The sequence below is a fragment of the Geospiza fortis genome, unplaced genomic scaffold, assembly GCF_000277835.1.
Source record: "Geospiza fortis unplaced genomic scaffold, GeoFor_1.0 scaffold361, whole genome shotgun sequence".
NCBI lineage: Eukaryota > Metazoa > Chordata > Aves > Passeriformes > Thraupidae > Geospiza > Geospiza fortis.
The window spans coordinates 1220227-1237525 of record NW_005054356.1 but is presented as its reverse complement, the minus strand read 5'-3'; the positions used below and the strand labels follow the sequence as shown (position 1 = coordinate 1237525).

General features: G+C 39.3%; 1 protein-coding gene across 1 annotated transcript; it reads left to right on the top strand.

Moving 5' to 3' along the window:
* The first annotated feature begins 4202 nt into the window (after window positions 1-4202).
* Window positions 4203-8766, top strand: EDN3 (endothelin 3). Its single transcript, XM_031059082.1, has 3 exons — window positions 4203-4222; window positions 4816-5031; window positions 6379-8766. Exons 1-3 carry the CDS (start codon window positions 4203-4205, stop codon window positions 6539-6541), a joined length of 399 nt encoding a protein of 132 aa, XP_030914942.1. The 3' UTR covers window positions 6542-8766.
* Window positions 8767-17299: the final 8533 nt, after the last annotated feature.

Below are 17299 nucleotides of genomic sequence, written 5' to 3'. Positions count from 1 at the left end.
GATTTGGGGTGTTAATGGACACCCCCAGGCTTGCTTCATATTGTTTACCCCAATAAATACCCCAGCTTTTCACTCCACAACTCAGATATTGTTCTGACCATATTTGAGAAACAGAACTTGTAACACCCCTTTGGCAGCTGCAGGAGGAGGATGGAGGGTGATAAACAGCCTCCAGATTCTCACAGAGCCTGACCTGGGTACAAAGAAGCCCCGGGGTGAGGAAAATCAAAGAGCTCACGTGGTCAGTGAACCTGAGTGGTGAAGCAGATGTGTGCAATCCTTGGCTTATTACCTAAGTTTGCTGTAATTAATGAGCTAAAATGAATTGGCATCCTCACAAATTAGCAAATATTAATTAAAAGATAAGATAGCAAGGTCATGGAGGTGCATCTTTTTGGATGATAGGAGCTTGTTCAGTATCTAGGAACACTGAGCACTACTAAATTAAGGATGTGGGAAAGAAAGGTGTGGCAATAAGCGATAAAAGTTTCATCTGAAATAACTTCAAAAAGCTACCCAGAAAAAGTGCAGCTTCTGAGAATGTGGAAAGGATGACCAAAGCAACAAGTCAGGCATCCTTTGGCAATGTTTAAATCCTTAAATAATGGTAAGGATGGGTTAATATGGGAGGTGCCTCTATTGTGAGCTCCTAAAAACGCACGCTGTCACAGGAAGAGCTGGAGCCAGCTTCCAGAGCAGCCAATGATCTCTTCATCTGTAAAGCTACACACTGCTACTGCAGTGCCTTTATATTAAAATACACACAGAAATATCTGTTATTTCCCCAGGCATCATCTTTCATTCTGGGGACATTTTGTCTCACTTGGAGGATGGTAAATTTTGCTTTCTTTACTCTCAGTGGTCCTTACAGGGATCCCATACATTTTGGGATTGTCTGAAAGCACTGGAGACTGTTGGGAGCCTTGCTGGCCTGGATGTGTGCCAGAAAATATATTGGCTGAATCCTGAAATCACAGCATCTAAGATGATTGCTGCAACCCCCTCATCCCTTTGTTTAGGCTGAAACTCCCCAGTGCCCTGGAGGTATCTGCTGTGTTTAAGTGGCTGGGAAAGTAGAAAATAATAGCAGCTCATAGATCAATTATAACATAGCATGAGAAACTCAGCCACATGTTATAAAATAAAAATAAACCAATTGGATTTGTCTGCCTGAATTCTGAGCCTTCACTGTGAGTGGGGGACAGCAGGACTCAGGCAAATTTTATTTCCCAATTCACCCTAAAGGTATCAATCCTTCAACAGGCAGTTTTCTTCTGTGGAGGATTTTCACTGTTTCAGAATGGCTGTTCAGTGGAAAAATCACTTGGTACCAATTGCTTGGTACTTCCTCTCTTTTTTCAACAAACAAATGCCTATTTCTGTTAATTTAATGGCAAAACCTTCCTCCAAGAACTAGCTGCCCCTTAGGGGGAGAGCTTTTCTAATTGTGTTGTGGACATGAAGTACACAAATAATCTAGGTTATTTCAGCCTCTGGTACCCAATCTGAAAAGAACACACTGTGCTATGATTAGTTCTGTGCTGCTCTGTTATACATGAGATTATCTTCAGTTCATTATTGCACTGACTAATCACAATTACCACACATGGAATAATTGCAAGTAGTGGAGAATTGTGATAGTTTTGTTGGGGATTTTTTTGCATACAGAGTCAAGAACAAATAGCTTATACTATAGAAACAATTATTTTCTTAAACTCAGACCTTCTCTTTGTTAGAAAATGCTTAAGAACTGAGCATGCAGACCTTTATGCACCCACTGGCTGACTGGAGTAATCATAGTGAACCTCCCAAAAGAGTGTAATGCCTCAGAAATCACAGATTTGGATGTTGCCCATCAGATACCAGTTCAAAGAAGTACCTTGGAAAGGCTGATTCAGAAATGTCTAGGTTTGCTTGTTCTCCACTTTGTAGAGAAGAAAGGCATAAAGGACTCACAGCACCCCTTAACTGTAAATATATCTTAAACTCATATTAATTTACTTCAGGAGAATTTTGTTCTCCTAAAGGAAGAAATGCTGCACACTGAGTTAAAAGTCAGGAATCCAAATTTTCTTGTGAAATGTAAACCTTAAAAAAAATTAATTACAAAGTTCCCTGTACATATACAATTAATCAAACTCTTTGTGATTATTATTTGAAAGACTTTGGGTTGCTTTTGAGTTGTATTTTGTTTGAGTTTGAATTTTTGGATTAGAAGCCAAAACCAGGCATATTTGGGTTATTGTATTTCCATCTCTGATTGGCAAATCTGCACATTACCTTACACAAAAACTACATTCTGGTTAAAAGTCTTTGAAACTTGAAACACTTGAAAATGTCATTGCATTGGCATGTTTTTGGTCCACTGAGAATGAAGTAGCCTTGAATACATTTTCTAAGCTATGAAGCATAATGTACTTAATTAGAAAGATCAGAAGAAGTATCTAAAATATCACTTTCCTCCTTTGCTTAAGGGTGTGATTCATGGCTCTTATCACTTGTAATTATATCTACCCTCCTCCCTGTTTGCTGGAATTTACTCTCTCTTAGGAAAGGCACCAGATTGGTAAGGGTCCCTTCCTCAATCACTGGAATTCACATTGTGATGGATTGAGGTAAAATCAAAAGTTGATGACATTTCTGCTTGGTCCATTAATTTGCCAATTGCAGCAATTAAGAATAAAACTCATGCCCTTCTTTCTCTCTGGCAATTCAGACAGAGCCTCTGACTCAGGGAAAACTGTGACTCAGTCCCACAGAGCTTTTGGTAAAACTTAACTTTAGAGTAAAAAAGCCCAGTATCAGATTTTGAAAGAGTGAACTTTCGAACAAGGAACCACTTTAAATAATGAGAATAACATATTACAGTGTTTTTGTCTCATTAGCACAATGTAGGATGACATCTGCAAAAGCTGCAAGAAGCTTCTTTATGCCCTGGCAAACTATCTGTCATTAAACAGGGCTCTCACATTGTCTAAAACACACAAAATTCATCTTTCCATTTCAGCCTCTGTTGGAGCAGGAAGTTGAATAACAGAATTTTACCAGACACTTTTCATAGAGGGTTTGCCACTATTAAAAATAAAGGAACTTTCCCGCACTCCTGCCTCTAAATACCAGTTCTTACTTCATAAAAAACGTGAATGTGTAAAAAAAAATACGACCATGGAGCAATTATTTATGTCAGGAGTTCCCTACATTAGCCATTTCACAATCATTATTGTAAAGCAGATGTCAGTATAGAATTATTAATACTCTTAAATTATAAAATGGGACTTGCTCCTAATCCTAAAGACAACAAAAAGCTTTTTAAATGATAGTTTGAGAAGGGAGGCCAAAATCCAGTCCTAAAATCTTTTAAGACAAATGTGGGTGTTCTTGGTCTCTCCCAGTGTCCTGGCTTAGGAGCAAAGTGGTGAAAACAAGGAACATTTTCTGCATGGAGGCAGACCAGGACCTGCTGGAGAAAAACCATCCCCTGGGCTCTGAACACAGAAGTATTGCTTGTGATTTTCTCTCTCTCAGGATGATTTTATGATCAACCTAACTCTGACAGGTTCAGGTTGTGGAACACAAGGTGCACTGTTACAAATGTACTAGGAGTGCAGAGGCTTGAATAAATGATTTGCATCAACTGTACTGATGTTGCATCAAAAATTGTTGTAGAGATTAGGAAAATAATGTTTCTGAACCTTTCAGCCCACCATGTGTGTGGGAAAATGGAAAATTTGCAGCTTTCCCATTAGCAGCCTAATGATGTTTTTATGAAAGCAAATGAAAGAAGACGAGCTGTGTGAAGGTAGTGGTTCCAGACTCATTATTCAGGCTTTGTTCTGTAACCTTTCTGTAACCTTTCTAGATTGACTCTGACTTCCTCTTCCCTGTCTTTTTCTTTTTCTTTTTTTCCACTCCTCCTGTCCTCTTTCTTGCTTTTGAACATGAGATTCTCTTCAGATTTTTAGCATTTGTGGATTTGTGGCTTGCTTAGCCCATCCCTCAAGTCCTCAGGAACTTTTATGAGTCTCCAGAAGTTTCATGGGGAGTACAGCTGCTGTTGATTGAGATTCTTTAACAGCTTGGAAGAGAGTAATTTATGACATCAATCCAAGCTATCCAACTCTTTTTGGGGATTTTAGCAGGCAGTGATGAACCATGTCCTTTTCTGATAGGAATATTGACCATAACCCATTAAAGAGCAAATCATGCAGAGACATAAAGAGAGGTACCTCCTAATATTTCTTGGTGTGCTGCAGCACAGAATAGGATCTCTCACAGAAAGGTAGAACCATGCAAGGAGGATTACCTGGGAGTTCCTTGCATTTTTAACTCCAGGGGTCATGTTCCAAACCTGATGCAGTAAATGAATTATGCTGACAGTTTTCTCAATTTCTCAATGATAAAATTAATGGCAAGTCAGGCTCAGAACCATGAACTACATGACAACTACACAATGTTATTGATCTGGTGAAATCAGCACAGCTCCTCTGTCACTTCAGACCAGCCAAGGCACTGAATGTGACAGGTTTTGTGCATTGGCTGGGGAAATCAACACAACACAGGAATAAGGAGTAAAATAAATGATAACCTGGGGATGTATTTGCATCACCTCTTAGGTATTCCAATTTTTTTTTCTAGTAGTGTATCTGCCAATTAATCCTACCAGTAGAGCTGACTGCTAATTTATAACTCGGTGAAAGCCTGAGCTGATGGAGCAGAAGTTATGGTCTGGTACAGGGAGAACTTAGATGAGCACAGGGTTTGATTTTTCTGCCACTATTTATTGCTTTCCATCAACAGATCTCTTCACTAAATTAGAAAAGAGGCGGAACATCATTTTAATTGGTTCCTGTGTGATTCTCACAACAGGAGGACTGTGCCCTATGGACTGTCTAACTACAGAGGCAGCTTCAGAGGCAAGAGGTCCACAGGGCAGACTCAGAGTGCTCCCCAGCCCTCACTGCGATGTTCCTGTTTGGATGCCCATGACAAGCAGTGTTTGCAGTTTTGCAGAAGAATGCAGGACAGAAGGAGGTGAGTGTCTTTTCCTGTCACTGCAACCTGGCCCCATGATGAGGCCATTTCACGGAGATAAATTAATTAAGATGCATTTTTCAAGAGGAACTGATTAAAAGGTAATGATTTTAAATAGAACTCCCCTCTGCAGTTGTGGTGGGTTAACCCTGGCCAGCAGCCAAGCACTTCCACTGATGCTAGTTCACTTCCCTTTCAGTGGGATGAGGGAGTGAACAGGAAGAAAAAAAGCAAGAAAACTCCTGTGTCACATCAGAGTTTAATAAGTGAAGGAAAGAGGCCAGAGCCAGCCAGTACTGCTTGGAATTTTCTTTTTTTCTGTTTCTTTTTATGATGTGGTGATTTTGAAACAGCAGATCTGTCCAGTTAGGGGCATGCTGAACATTGCACTGTTCTAGAATGTTTTATGCAGTCTAACAAAGAGCATGGCATTGTCATTTCATCTATGGGGACATTGATGAGAACACAGTGACAAGTTTAGGCAATCTCTATTCTACAGAAATCATGGATCAATGAAAAAGACAGAGGAGAAAGACCAATGCAGGGAAGAGGAACACAATTTTGTTCAGTAGCACAGAGAGTCTGGAGGATTCTGAACAAATCAGGTATGTTACAGATGCTTAACGTTAAAAAGAAATATTCACTTTCCATAAATGTTCTTTGTATTGTAGAATCCTTAATTCTTTCAACTGAATATTATCACTCCTTCCTAAATTAAGGACATAATTTGGCCCATGAGTTGTTTGGGGTTTTTTTTTCTAATTTAATTTTTAAAATAAACTTTACTATACACAGAACTACTACAGCCTTTCTTGTGTTGATGTAACTCCTTCAAAAGTTGGATTATTTGGCTATAAGCCAATACATATTTTGGCTTTTTTTTAGGACAAGGGCTGCTCCTGTCTATCATGTTTTTCCTCATTTAGCACTGCAGCAAATTAAGCTACACATCCCAGTGCAGTGCCCCAGTAAAAGTTGAAGTGTTAAGGTAAAAAACCAGGAAAAACTTTGTGGAAGAAGTATTGGGAGGGAAAAGTAAATCTGCTTTTGATGTCAGGTATGAGGAGGTTACTGTGACCCAGTAGCCAGTTTCAAATGTTGCCACTTCTAAAAAAGTCACACCAATACCCCAAATTCTTTGCTATGAAGGGAAACACTTGGATTAGAAGTCCCCAAGCTGAATTTGTTGCTGTGATTATTTGAGCAGAGCTAATTAAAGAACTGTGTAGAGCTCACTCTGCACACATAAACAAGGAGGGCAACCACAATTATCTCAGCTAACAGGGACTTAGTGCTGAATATTCAACAGTTTGGCTCTATTTGTTTGTTGCTTTGTTTTCTTTAAAGCTTTAACATTTATTTGCTGGAGCTCAGAAACAAGAACTTAAACTACAACTCTCCCTTGAGATGGACAAACTTGATGCTTCAGTGTGATGCCAGTGGAGAATTCAGCAGTAGGCAACACTTCCATTTCAGCAGTGCCCCTCTGAGGGCATGGGAACCTGTATGAAGAAGCTTTTCTCCCCTCGAGAGAGCCTCAGAAAAGGATAATCTTTATCATGTAACCTGGCAGGGAATGTATCACTATTGAGGAAAACTTCACAGGCAGACCCAAACTTCAGCAATGCAAAGCTTCAGGAAACATTTTTCTCTGTGATTCAAACAAATACAATAGAAACTGTTCCACTCACTGCTTGCTCTGGGTCTGAAGAATCCATCCACAGCTCTGTGCAGGCAGCTGCAAGTGGAGAATGTGGAGAGTTAGAGGGAGATTGCCTCTACATCAGTTCTCATAAAGAATAAACAGATACAAAATATTTCTCTTGTTAATGTATGCAAGCCTGAATCATCATATTGTAACTTTGTGGCAGATGTTTAAATGACAGTATCTATGCAGAATAAATATGAATGGCTAATATAAATATTACTATAAACTATAGCAAGTTAAGAGTATACACTGAGTATTCAATAGATTACCTAATTTAGGCACAAGTTATTCCTGCACTTGGAAGTTCCATTCAAACACACTTACAGTGATTATTTGGGGATGCACTGTAGCTGGTGAACAGAACTTCAGTGATTCATCCCAAAGAATTTTCCTACAGATGCAAGGCTAGGACTGTGGAACTTGATGCCATCAGAGTCATTTCTGTGCCTGCCATTTGCTGTCCCAGGCCCCTACATGTCACACCCACTGCACATCCCCTGGGCTTTGCCAGTGCTACAAATCCCACCTTTATCTCTCCATTGAAACACCAGCGCCAAATAACCCAGAAACTTGGCAATAAGGATTAAATCCAACCCTGGACATTTTTCAGTGTAAACGATTTCTTCAGAAATTATGGACTTATTTTTGCTGCAAGTATGCAAGAGTTAGCAAAGGAAAAAGAGTAACTTTTGCAAATCCTGTTCTATATTATTTAAAAGGGAGGAAATCCCTTACTTGTGACATTACAAATTTTTTTGGGGTTTACTGACCTTCATGCAGACTTTCCCCAGGGCACATAGGTTAAACAATAACCCCCTGTTGTTAAATTATATTTTAGAAGAAGAAAGATGGAGACCAAAAGAAAAGTGAAAAGAAATCAACAGTAAAAATATCTATATAGGGCTTAAACCAGTGGTAATAGTTTTTGTTCAAAACAAGAAAGGGAGGTCTTTGCCAAAACATATGATATATTTTATATATATGTGGATATATTTCATAAATAAATTATTACAGTTATAAAATTAAATATATCTTTCAGTTATTGCATTTGTATCAGTTTCTTACTTGCTGTGTAACTGATTTTGTACATTTATAGAAAATAGATTATTTATTGTATAAAACCACTACACTCACTATTTTTTGGTATTCTTTTTTAAAAGACATTGTATAGTTTTGGGGTTTTTAAAAAAGAATCAGGCTTTGTTATGAAGAATGTTTAATTTTCCTAATGTTCCTTTGTGACCAAAACCTGGACATTTCTTCCCCTGACAAATCCCTCCACACAGGTCACATAGCTTGCTGCCTTTAAGAGGTTGATAATTCTCCTGACAGTCTGGGAATTGAGTAGAAAAACAGGAGAGCAAACTCTGTGCTAGTAATTATGCATAAAAAGTCATGTTTCAATTTTGTGTCCCTTTTGCTATAAGTGTAACCCTCATCTGTCCCCTAACCCTGGGACAAACAAGGCAAAATTTATTTGTCCTAAGAGTTCTTCTAGTGGACAATGTCCCTGGAGTTCAGCTCCAGTCCCAAACACATCCCAGGGCTGAACAAGCCTCCGGAGCCTCCTCAGCTCAGCTTTTACATGACCTGCTCAGCCTGTGGTTGGAATTCTCCTGTCTTGCCCCATGTGAATTCAATTTAAATGTTGCATTTGAAGATGGATTCACACCTTCCCCAGTCCCAAATGCTTTAATTTAATTTTAAACAATCACAAAAATAGATAAATTTCTAACTGGGTTCTTTCTTTGACATGGAGGCAGATTTAGCCCTTGAGTGGTGGGCTACAGATGTTATTGTTGTGTTTTCTTCTTAGGAAAGAGAAATCCCTTTTTTTTTTCCTATATGAATTCCACATTGAAGTGGTTTGGTTTTGGGACTCTGGTGCCAATGTACCAGTTAATGTAAAAATTAGTCCATTGTGAATACAGCAAAAGAAAGAAAATGAGAAATAATGTGTCAAGCTCAGAAGAGGGAAAATTTAACTGTAGATATTTCCAAAATAAACCTATAAACCACAGAATTTACCTGAAAGTTGTGTGTGCTGGATTCTAGCTTTGAACTATCATTGTTCCATCTGGGAACAGTTAACAACCATGAGACAGTTTTTACTTAATTTCATGTTTATAGGAAATGTCATCTGTAGCATTCCTCATTAACTCACTTTACCTAATTTTTAATTTGTACTAGAAGGTGTTAAGCTAATTGGAAGTACAACTCTTTAAAAGTCATACATAGAAATAAACTCATATACAACTAATATATGTTTTTAATTAAGAAACAACTCTTAAAATCTGATAAATCATAAAAGGGTTATTGGAAAAAGTAAAGGCTCTTTCATCTTTCAACATGTAATGTTAGCATAGTTAGGTGTCCTCAGAATCAATCTTGTTCTGGGATATTATTTTGAGGACATTTGTACTTTTACTTTTGTAACAACAAATTAGTTCCAGTTCTTACTCTACTCAATGTAAAACCATATATGTACAAATTTGCTATAATTCTGTCAGAGTTCCATAGCATTCATTCTAATTCCCAGTACTAAAAGTTCTGGTTTGTGTTGTCAATAGCAATAAAAACAATAAATGATCAAAAGCACAGAAAAAAATGTAGAAAGGAACTTTGGAAGAATTTAAGTTTTTGTCCTCAAAGAGATGTGAGTGCAGCCCCCATGCAAAGGGGAAGAGGAGAGCCTTGTTTTGTTCCCTGTGTTCCCAGAAGGAATTACAAGGAGCTCAGGGCTCACAGCAAAGCCCTTCAGGTAAACTCATCAGCAGGAGGGGGGAAGTGCCATGGAACAAGGTCTCCATCTCCACCTCCCCTCCTTGGCTGTGCCTTGTGACAGCCACAGAGAGTCTGGCAGTGACAGTCAGGCAGTGAGAGTCTGAGGGGACACCAAAGCTGGAAGGGGCCATGTCCTCCTCCACTGCTGGGTGACTGTTCCCATCCCCAGAGCAGAGCTCATCCCATTCCCTGTCCTTTACAATAAATGGCTCCTAGTTGCTGTGCCTGCTTTTGGGGACACCATTCTGTTGATTCTGATTCTCCCTATGTCCAAAATTCTTGTAATGCCTGGAAGCCAAGTTCATCTACAGATCCTTCCCTTTATGTCATCCCTACATTGATCCCCCACTGACACCATCCAACATCGTTCACACATACTCAGACGCTGTTTTTAGGAGCTGGTTGTCAGAACAGCCAGGCAAAAATAACTCTGCTGTGACAGATTGCTGAGGACAATCATGAAAATTTGATTTAAGACAACAAAATCGTTTGTCTTGACAAAAGTGAAATGCAGGCTGACTTAAGACTGAGTAATGTAACTAAAAGTCATTATTAGAAAAGGAACAAATTCTATCCATGCGAGCATTAAATCTTTCAATCCACAGCTTGAAATCTATTGGAAGAGTAATCAAGGAAAATTGCAAACAGATGACTCTGGAAACAATGTTTGTTTTCACTACTAGAGTTTTACAATGCACAATATATAACCTGATCTGGAGAGCTTTATGCTACAAAGAAATGTCAGGACTGAGAGATTTAACATGCTAAGCAAGTTAAACAAAGCATATTGCACCCTGTGTTTACCTTGCAGTAGTATCTTCCAAACTTTGCTTAAAAGTACATTTTAAGGAGTAGTTTGACTTCCAAGGTTTTCAGCAGTGCTTTAGAGGACAGATGTGCCTTGATGTGCACTTCAAAGCTATCTCTGCAGAGGAGGGATCCATGCAGATTGTGGGTAGCACAACCGAGCTTCAAGAGAGGTTTGGGATGAGGTTCAAGCCTCGGCTCCAGTTTTGCCATGGGAAACATCTCTCTGAAGCCTTGGGCTCTTTCCACTAGCCTAGAGTGGCCCCAGAGTACACATCAAACACCCCTCCCCTTATCTAAGTCTTCTGGATTAGTTCCTCCTTTTATTTCAGTAGGATCCATTTTATAACAGACCAGGTGCTGGTCATTTCCTGAACGCACCACTTTCAGAAATTAGGAAGACGTGTAGGTCTAAAAACTCCTTGTGCACCTCTGTGTTACTTTAGGGATCTAAATATCTTTACCATGTGCTATCAGTGGTCATTGGTAAGTGGATACCTTGGCTCACACTTCCTGCAGATGTCTCCAGCAACATAAATGGAACTGACTGAAGTTTGAGCTCTTTAACAATAAAGATTAGAAGACTTTGACATTCAGACTCCATTTTCTCCATAAATATTTTTTAAAAAATCCTATATGGACAAGATAATGTAGATACTAAAGGGCCAGCATGTTAAACAATGAAATAATCTTTGAGAAGGTGAGGGGTTTTTTTACCTGTTACAATGGGAATTCCATTAGACTACAAGTCACATTTCTTAAGTAATCATTTCTGCTGAAGCTGTTTCTCAGAGTGTGAAACAGCTCTCCCTTAGATTACTGAGTATTTATGGGTTTTATTAATGGTACTTTTGCCACAGCTTTCCAGTAAATCTTTGCTCTACTGCAACAAATTATAATAACTGTAATTTTTTTATAGTTCCTTTTGATTTAGCTGTCTTGTTTTTACAATTACTTCTCTCACCCCCACCACAAAGAACTGACTGAACTTGGAAATGTTTTAATGCCTCACTGCTTCCCTTTGGTGTTCCAGGCCTGGCAATCTGTATTGCTCTAGAGAAGAGCTGCCTTCATTTACCACTGCAGGCCCTCAGTTATGCAAATACTTCCAATGCAGATGTGAAGAGGGTGGGAGCCTTTTGTCATTAAAAAATAAATGTGCAAACTATTGTAGCAATACAAAATATATATTGAATGGCTAGTGCACGAGGTGAGCTACAAAACCACAGAAAAGCAGATGTAAAAATCAAAGCCCAGAGGCTCCATTAGAAGATTCCTGGAACTATGCATATATTTATTCAATTCTGATATCATTAAGATGCAGTTCCCAAAGAGATGGTTTTTAAATCTGTAGTTTGTTTCCCCATATCTATCACAGAAGAGGAATCCATTAATGTCACAATGAAGCCAGTTTCCAGCTCCTTCTGGTGTCAATTTGGATAGTCATGGGTCAGCTGAAGGTCACATTTTCAGTGGTTTTAAGACACTACAACTGAGAACCAGATTAAACCTAAGCATTTGAATTCTTAAATGTAAAAATTCTCTTTATACAAATCTGCTCATGAATTAATACATTCAAAACACCTGTACCAGTTCCCAAGGGTTGTCTTTGATTAACATTCTTCCTTTAAGCAAAGTTCCAAAGAGCTTGGATACTCTGTATCTGCAGGAGCAGCACAGAAGAAAAATGAAAACCGGAGGAGAGGAAATCCTGCACCAGAGTTCAATAACCCCCGAATCATAGTTCTGATTCTGCTATCTCTCTATGGGATCTTGGGTAAATTACTCAGGCTGTTATTGCAGACACTGACACAAGGGCAAGACCCAAAGCTGTGTTTGTGTTAAGATCCCTACAGAGCCAGCCCTAAGCCATGCTTCTCTCCAAGTAACATTTTTACTTATAAATGCTTCTGGTCATCTTTGAGAACATGTGAAGGATCAATGTCTTTTGTGGAACTGTCTCTGCACCTCTGATTACTTTCAAAGAACTGATCAGCTACTGCCTACCAGAAACAAAAAGTCCCTAAAATACTACCATAAAGTACACAGAGGGGCATGCACACAGCAAGCAGTGTTTGGTTCTGGTGGTGATTCAGAGCAGAACCAAGGCATAGCACAGGTCTGAGTTGGTCATGGCTGCCTGTGCACTCAGGCACACATTGGCTCTCTTGGAACAACCCAGTATTGCTTTGGCTGCTTGGCTCCAGTCCCCTGCATGCCTTTGAGCAGAAGGGGCAGAAACTTTTTAAAGAACACTGACATGTTATTACCAATCTAAACTGAGGAACTGTAGCATGAAAGGGGCATGAAGTGGGATGAAAAACTCACTGGCAGTGCACATTCCCTGTAAAAACCCCAAAAATCAAACTAATGTCCATGGTGTTCATTGTGGCCAGGTGCTCAGAAACATCTCAATATTTCTACTGGGACCAGTAATATTGAAATGCACATCCCACTTGCTTGTGTGCATTCTCTGAGGTACCCCTTGGTGTAGGATCCTGCACATCTCCTTAGGGGCAGCCCAGGAGGTGGCACCAGCCAGGCTGTCCCACCCTGTGCCTGCCAGGGAAGGGGACAGTGTGGGCACCAGGCCCTGTGTCAGGAGATGAACTTCCAAGAACTGTGCTACCCAAGCCAAGGATTCCTGTCAAGGGCGTTTTACTGCACCAGTGTTTATTTCATTGATGTTGCAAATGTGTTCTCCCAAGTATCACAGAGCAAAGGGAATCCACATGTTTTACCAGTTACATGCACTGCCTTCATAACAGTTCTCAAAGCCTTTATTTCCACATATGCAGCACTATGATTTATTTGTTTAGAAAGGCAATGTCGGTTGCCAAACTCTTTCTACTGTGCCTGTCTCACTGTGTGAAAAACACCAATTTCAAAACAAACACTGCTTATTGGAAGAAAATGAATTCAAAACTCCTCTTTCCTAATTTTCAAGAAATGCTGGTAAAGAAAGAACATGGCACAGCTACAGTATCTGAAGTGAGAAGCCTCCAGCATCTGTCACCTCTGCTGCAGCAAGAGAAGCTTCAGTACAATCTTTCAACAACTCCCTTTTCCCCCCCTTTTTTCTGCACAACTGCCAGCATTCTTGATAAATGTGTCTTTTCTCAACTGGCCTGAATAAGGTAGGACCTTTTTTTTTCAGCAGCACTTTTATAACAGGGTTGTCTAACAGTCTGAACTGGAACTTGAACTATCCAGAATGTACCTAAGTTGTCAACTCCTGTTTTTCAAGGGCTCCTCTGTTTGTAAACAGTGAGTAGTTTACATGCCAGTTTTTGTGCTTCGTCTGCTTCCCCTACTGCAGATTCCATTGTCTGCAGATCTCACTTCTGGAAAACAGTATTAAAATGTTTATCAACTACAATTTTCACTTAAAAGCCTCAGAAATATTTCATGTTATATAAAATACCATAATATTGATTTCTTGAAAAATTCTTGAAATTTTTCATTCTTCTGTGAAACTCATGCATAGCAGCTCAATCCCTCATGATTAGTTACCTTGACAAGGAATATAATCACTTGACATACTGTTAGCACTTGAAATGTGCTTTTAAATAATCAGCTGATTTAGATATAGACCCATTAGAAAGACGTTATTCCCATTATTTAGTCATATTTTCTCTTACCAGAATCATATTAATAGTATTAGAATTGAGTTTTTGTTCCAGTTTCTCAAGTACAAAACATTTTCCTTGAATCTACACAGACAAACCCAGTTCTGCTGTCCATTGCTGTGTTGTGCCTCTTCTGTACAGAGAGACTTTGCTCAAAGTCAAGCCATACTATTGATAAAAACCTACCTTTTAGGTAATTAAGGAGAGGAAATCCTATGTTACATCACTCAAAGTTTATGTATTACAGCCATAGGAACACTAAGCCATTAATTCTTTGAAAACAGGTTTAAAGGAGTCTGATCTGTATCCTTTTAAATGAACCTTTTATTCAAATAATGTTTTTTTCTGTTAATTCCTCTCATATTTACACAATTCTTTCCTTTCTCCCCCTGTGAAAATTCTGATTATTCAGAGGATTTTGGTAGAAATAGGGAGGCTGCCTTGAGTCATGACAAACGTTGGTGGATGGGTGATTTTGGGCAAGCCTGTAAAGGAACTTTCTGTTGCCTGATGATCTGCTTATACTGAACGAGGCATTCAAGGATATCTAAGATTATTAACTCAGCCAGACATCTGTCAAAAGTGGCCATAAGCAGAAGAAAGTTAGAAAAGTTAAAACACTCACAGCATTTGCCTAAAAAGCAGAAGTTTGCTTTCTACAGGAAGCCAAAAATGCCTGGAATTTTAGAAATGCGCCAAACTAAAATAAAAATGTAACACATTACCTAACTAAACAGCTTTTTATGCAGGCCTTCCCTCCTAAAAATAGTAAGTACACCTCAAAAATATAATAAAATAAATTCATTTCTGTTACAATTTCATAGAAAATGGCAGCTTGGTAAAGGAAGAAGTTTATGGTTGAGATGCACTGCCACAAGTATCCAAGCCTGGGTTTTTTTCCTGTAGTTCTCTTAAAGCAGCCAGAGACTTCACTCTTGTCATTGCCCATAAATACAAAATGCCTCTGTCACCATTTGACCATCCATGTCTTGGCATTTTCACACTCTACCTTCCTACAGGTAAAGCATCTACACTCTGGAATTTTCCCTCTTGGAAGGCATGCAAAGTCCCCCCCACCCAGAATGAAATGAAGTGCCATGGGAGACTTGACTCCTCACTGACACCAAAAATCCCACTATGATGCAGCAGCAGCAGAAATATTGCAGGGAGTCTTAGCAAATTTGTCAAGAACAATTCATGTGAATAAAATTTCATTTCTGTTCTCCTTTGTCCCTTTCCTCTGACACCACCACTGCAGGCACGTGGCAGTCCTGGGTTTGATTATGGAGATTTATTTATCATTCTCGGGAAGAAGTCCTCATATGGGAATGATTTGTGATTCATGAATGATCTGGACTTAACTGATTTAGAGGTTGGTCCAAGAATATCTGCACAACTATCCAAATGCTTGTGTAAGTTTCTTTCACACACTGTTACATACCACTTCACACCTTCTGCTACAGCTTTTGCATGCAAAATCACCCCTCAAAATCACTGAAGACAATGCAAAATCAGTTAGATTTAAACTACAATACCTGATAGGCAGGTCATGGTCTGTAGCTGTCTAGTAATAAAAGCTTTTCAGTAATCTGAAGTCTTGATTTTATGTAAAAATCTTTGGCACACTGAAGGTTCTGGCTGTGTTTCCTCCCACAATTGTATCTTTTTCATCTAATGACATTCATTTAAAATTTGTGACTTTTTTTTTTTTTTTTGAAAATCCAACTTTTGTAATTCTTGAAGTTTTAAGTGGAAATTTGAAAAACTGGGCAGGGATGATAAATACCCAAATTACCTTTTTCATCTGTACTTTTATCCTGTAGAACAGGACAAAAGTAATGACTGCATTTCATTTTTCTATTAAGGGCAATCACGTTCAGTTACAGTATTATGGTGTGTCCAGTCCTTAAAGCTTCACTCAGCTGTTTTTGTAGCACACCTCACCCTCAGAATACTCAGTGCTAGTCATACCATCTATTGGAAACAATGGCACTCCTCCAGTACGTAAATACAGTTTTTAGCAGACAAAGATACACAGAGGAAAACAGAAACGGCTGTTTACTTTTGAAACGCTGCCAGGAGTGAACCTATTTAGCTCCCTTGGGAACTGCAGAGATTCTGCTGTGCAGCCTGGGGGGGACAGGATTATCTCACTCTTACATCCCAGAGTTTATCCACAGCTCCCAAAGCAACGCCCAGAAATCAGTGTCACCACTTCTGTTTCACCAACAACCAACAGAAGCTGTGAAATAGGCAAAGCTTTCCCCAGGTTCACCAACTGGAAACCAACCCCTTTCCCCACAAAACTGTTCTATCTCTGAGGCAATTGCAGCATGCTGGGGATCAGATTTTATCTAATTTTTTTTTTGGGGGGGGGGGGCTGTTTATTATGTCATATCTTGCAGAATTCAAGTTCAGCTTGCAATACTGTGTAGGTATCCAGCCTCTCTTGAATGCAGCTGGGACAGACCCACAAACGCTGTCAAGGCATGGGAAAAACGCTGCTCTCGAGAAGTGCGTGTTCAGAAGAATAAACAAGAGCCTGTCATTACTCATCTGCAGAAGCAGGGACAAAGGGAAGTAGCTGTCCTGAGGAGCTTTGTTAGCTTCCAGAGCGGAATTTAATGCCTGCACATGTCCCTGAGGCATGGAGCTGGTGGGTTCTGTACTGACAGCACTTCCACAAGGATGGGGTTACACAGGAGCTCAGCAGGAGGAGCAAACCTGAGCAAAGCAGGAATTTATCCTGGCTCAGTGCCATCAGTAACTTCTATTCATGTACTTCAGGCATTTTTACCTTATTGGTGATTTCCATGAAAGAATCCTTCCCACTCCAGGAAAGAGTATCGACAATATCTACCAGAAGTAGTTCCCTAAATCTTAAATAACAATTTCTAAGGCCAGACACAGAACCTTGTAGTGTTTTCACTGAACACAGTAAGATTTAGACATCACTAATTAATTAATTTCCTGAGCAACCTCAACTGGAAGGGAGGATTTGTGTTTATAAGCACTCTTGATAAAACAAATATATCTCTGACATTCAGTAGGAGTGAGATGACCTTTCTGGAAAAATACAACTCAAATTAAGCAGCTGAAATTGCTTGCACCCCTTACACATCTGAGCACCAAAACTTATGTTCCTGTTCAGCCCAGACTTGGGAATTACCAGGCAAAATAGAAATGCAATTATTATTAGGATAACAGAGAAAAACCCCCAAAACCCGGCAAGGACTGCAAATTATGAATTACCCAAAAAACGGATTATCAAAGCCCGAACCTTCAGTTTCCTCCTCTTTTTCTACCTAGGAAGCTAAGAGAATAAAAATTCAGGTTTTAT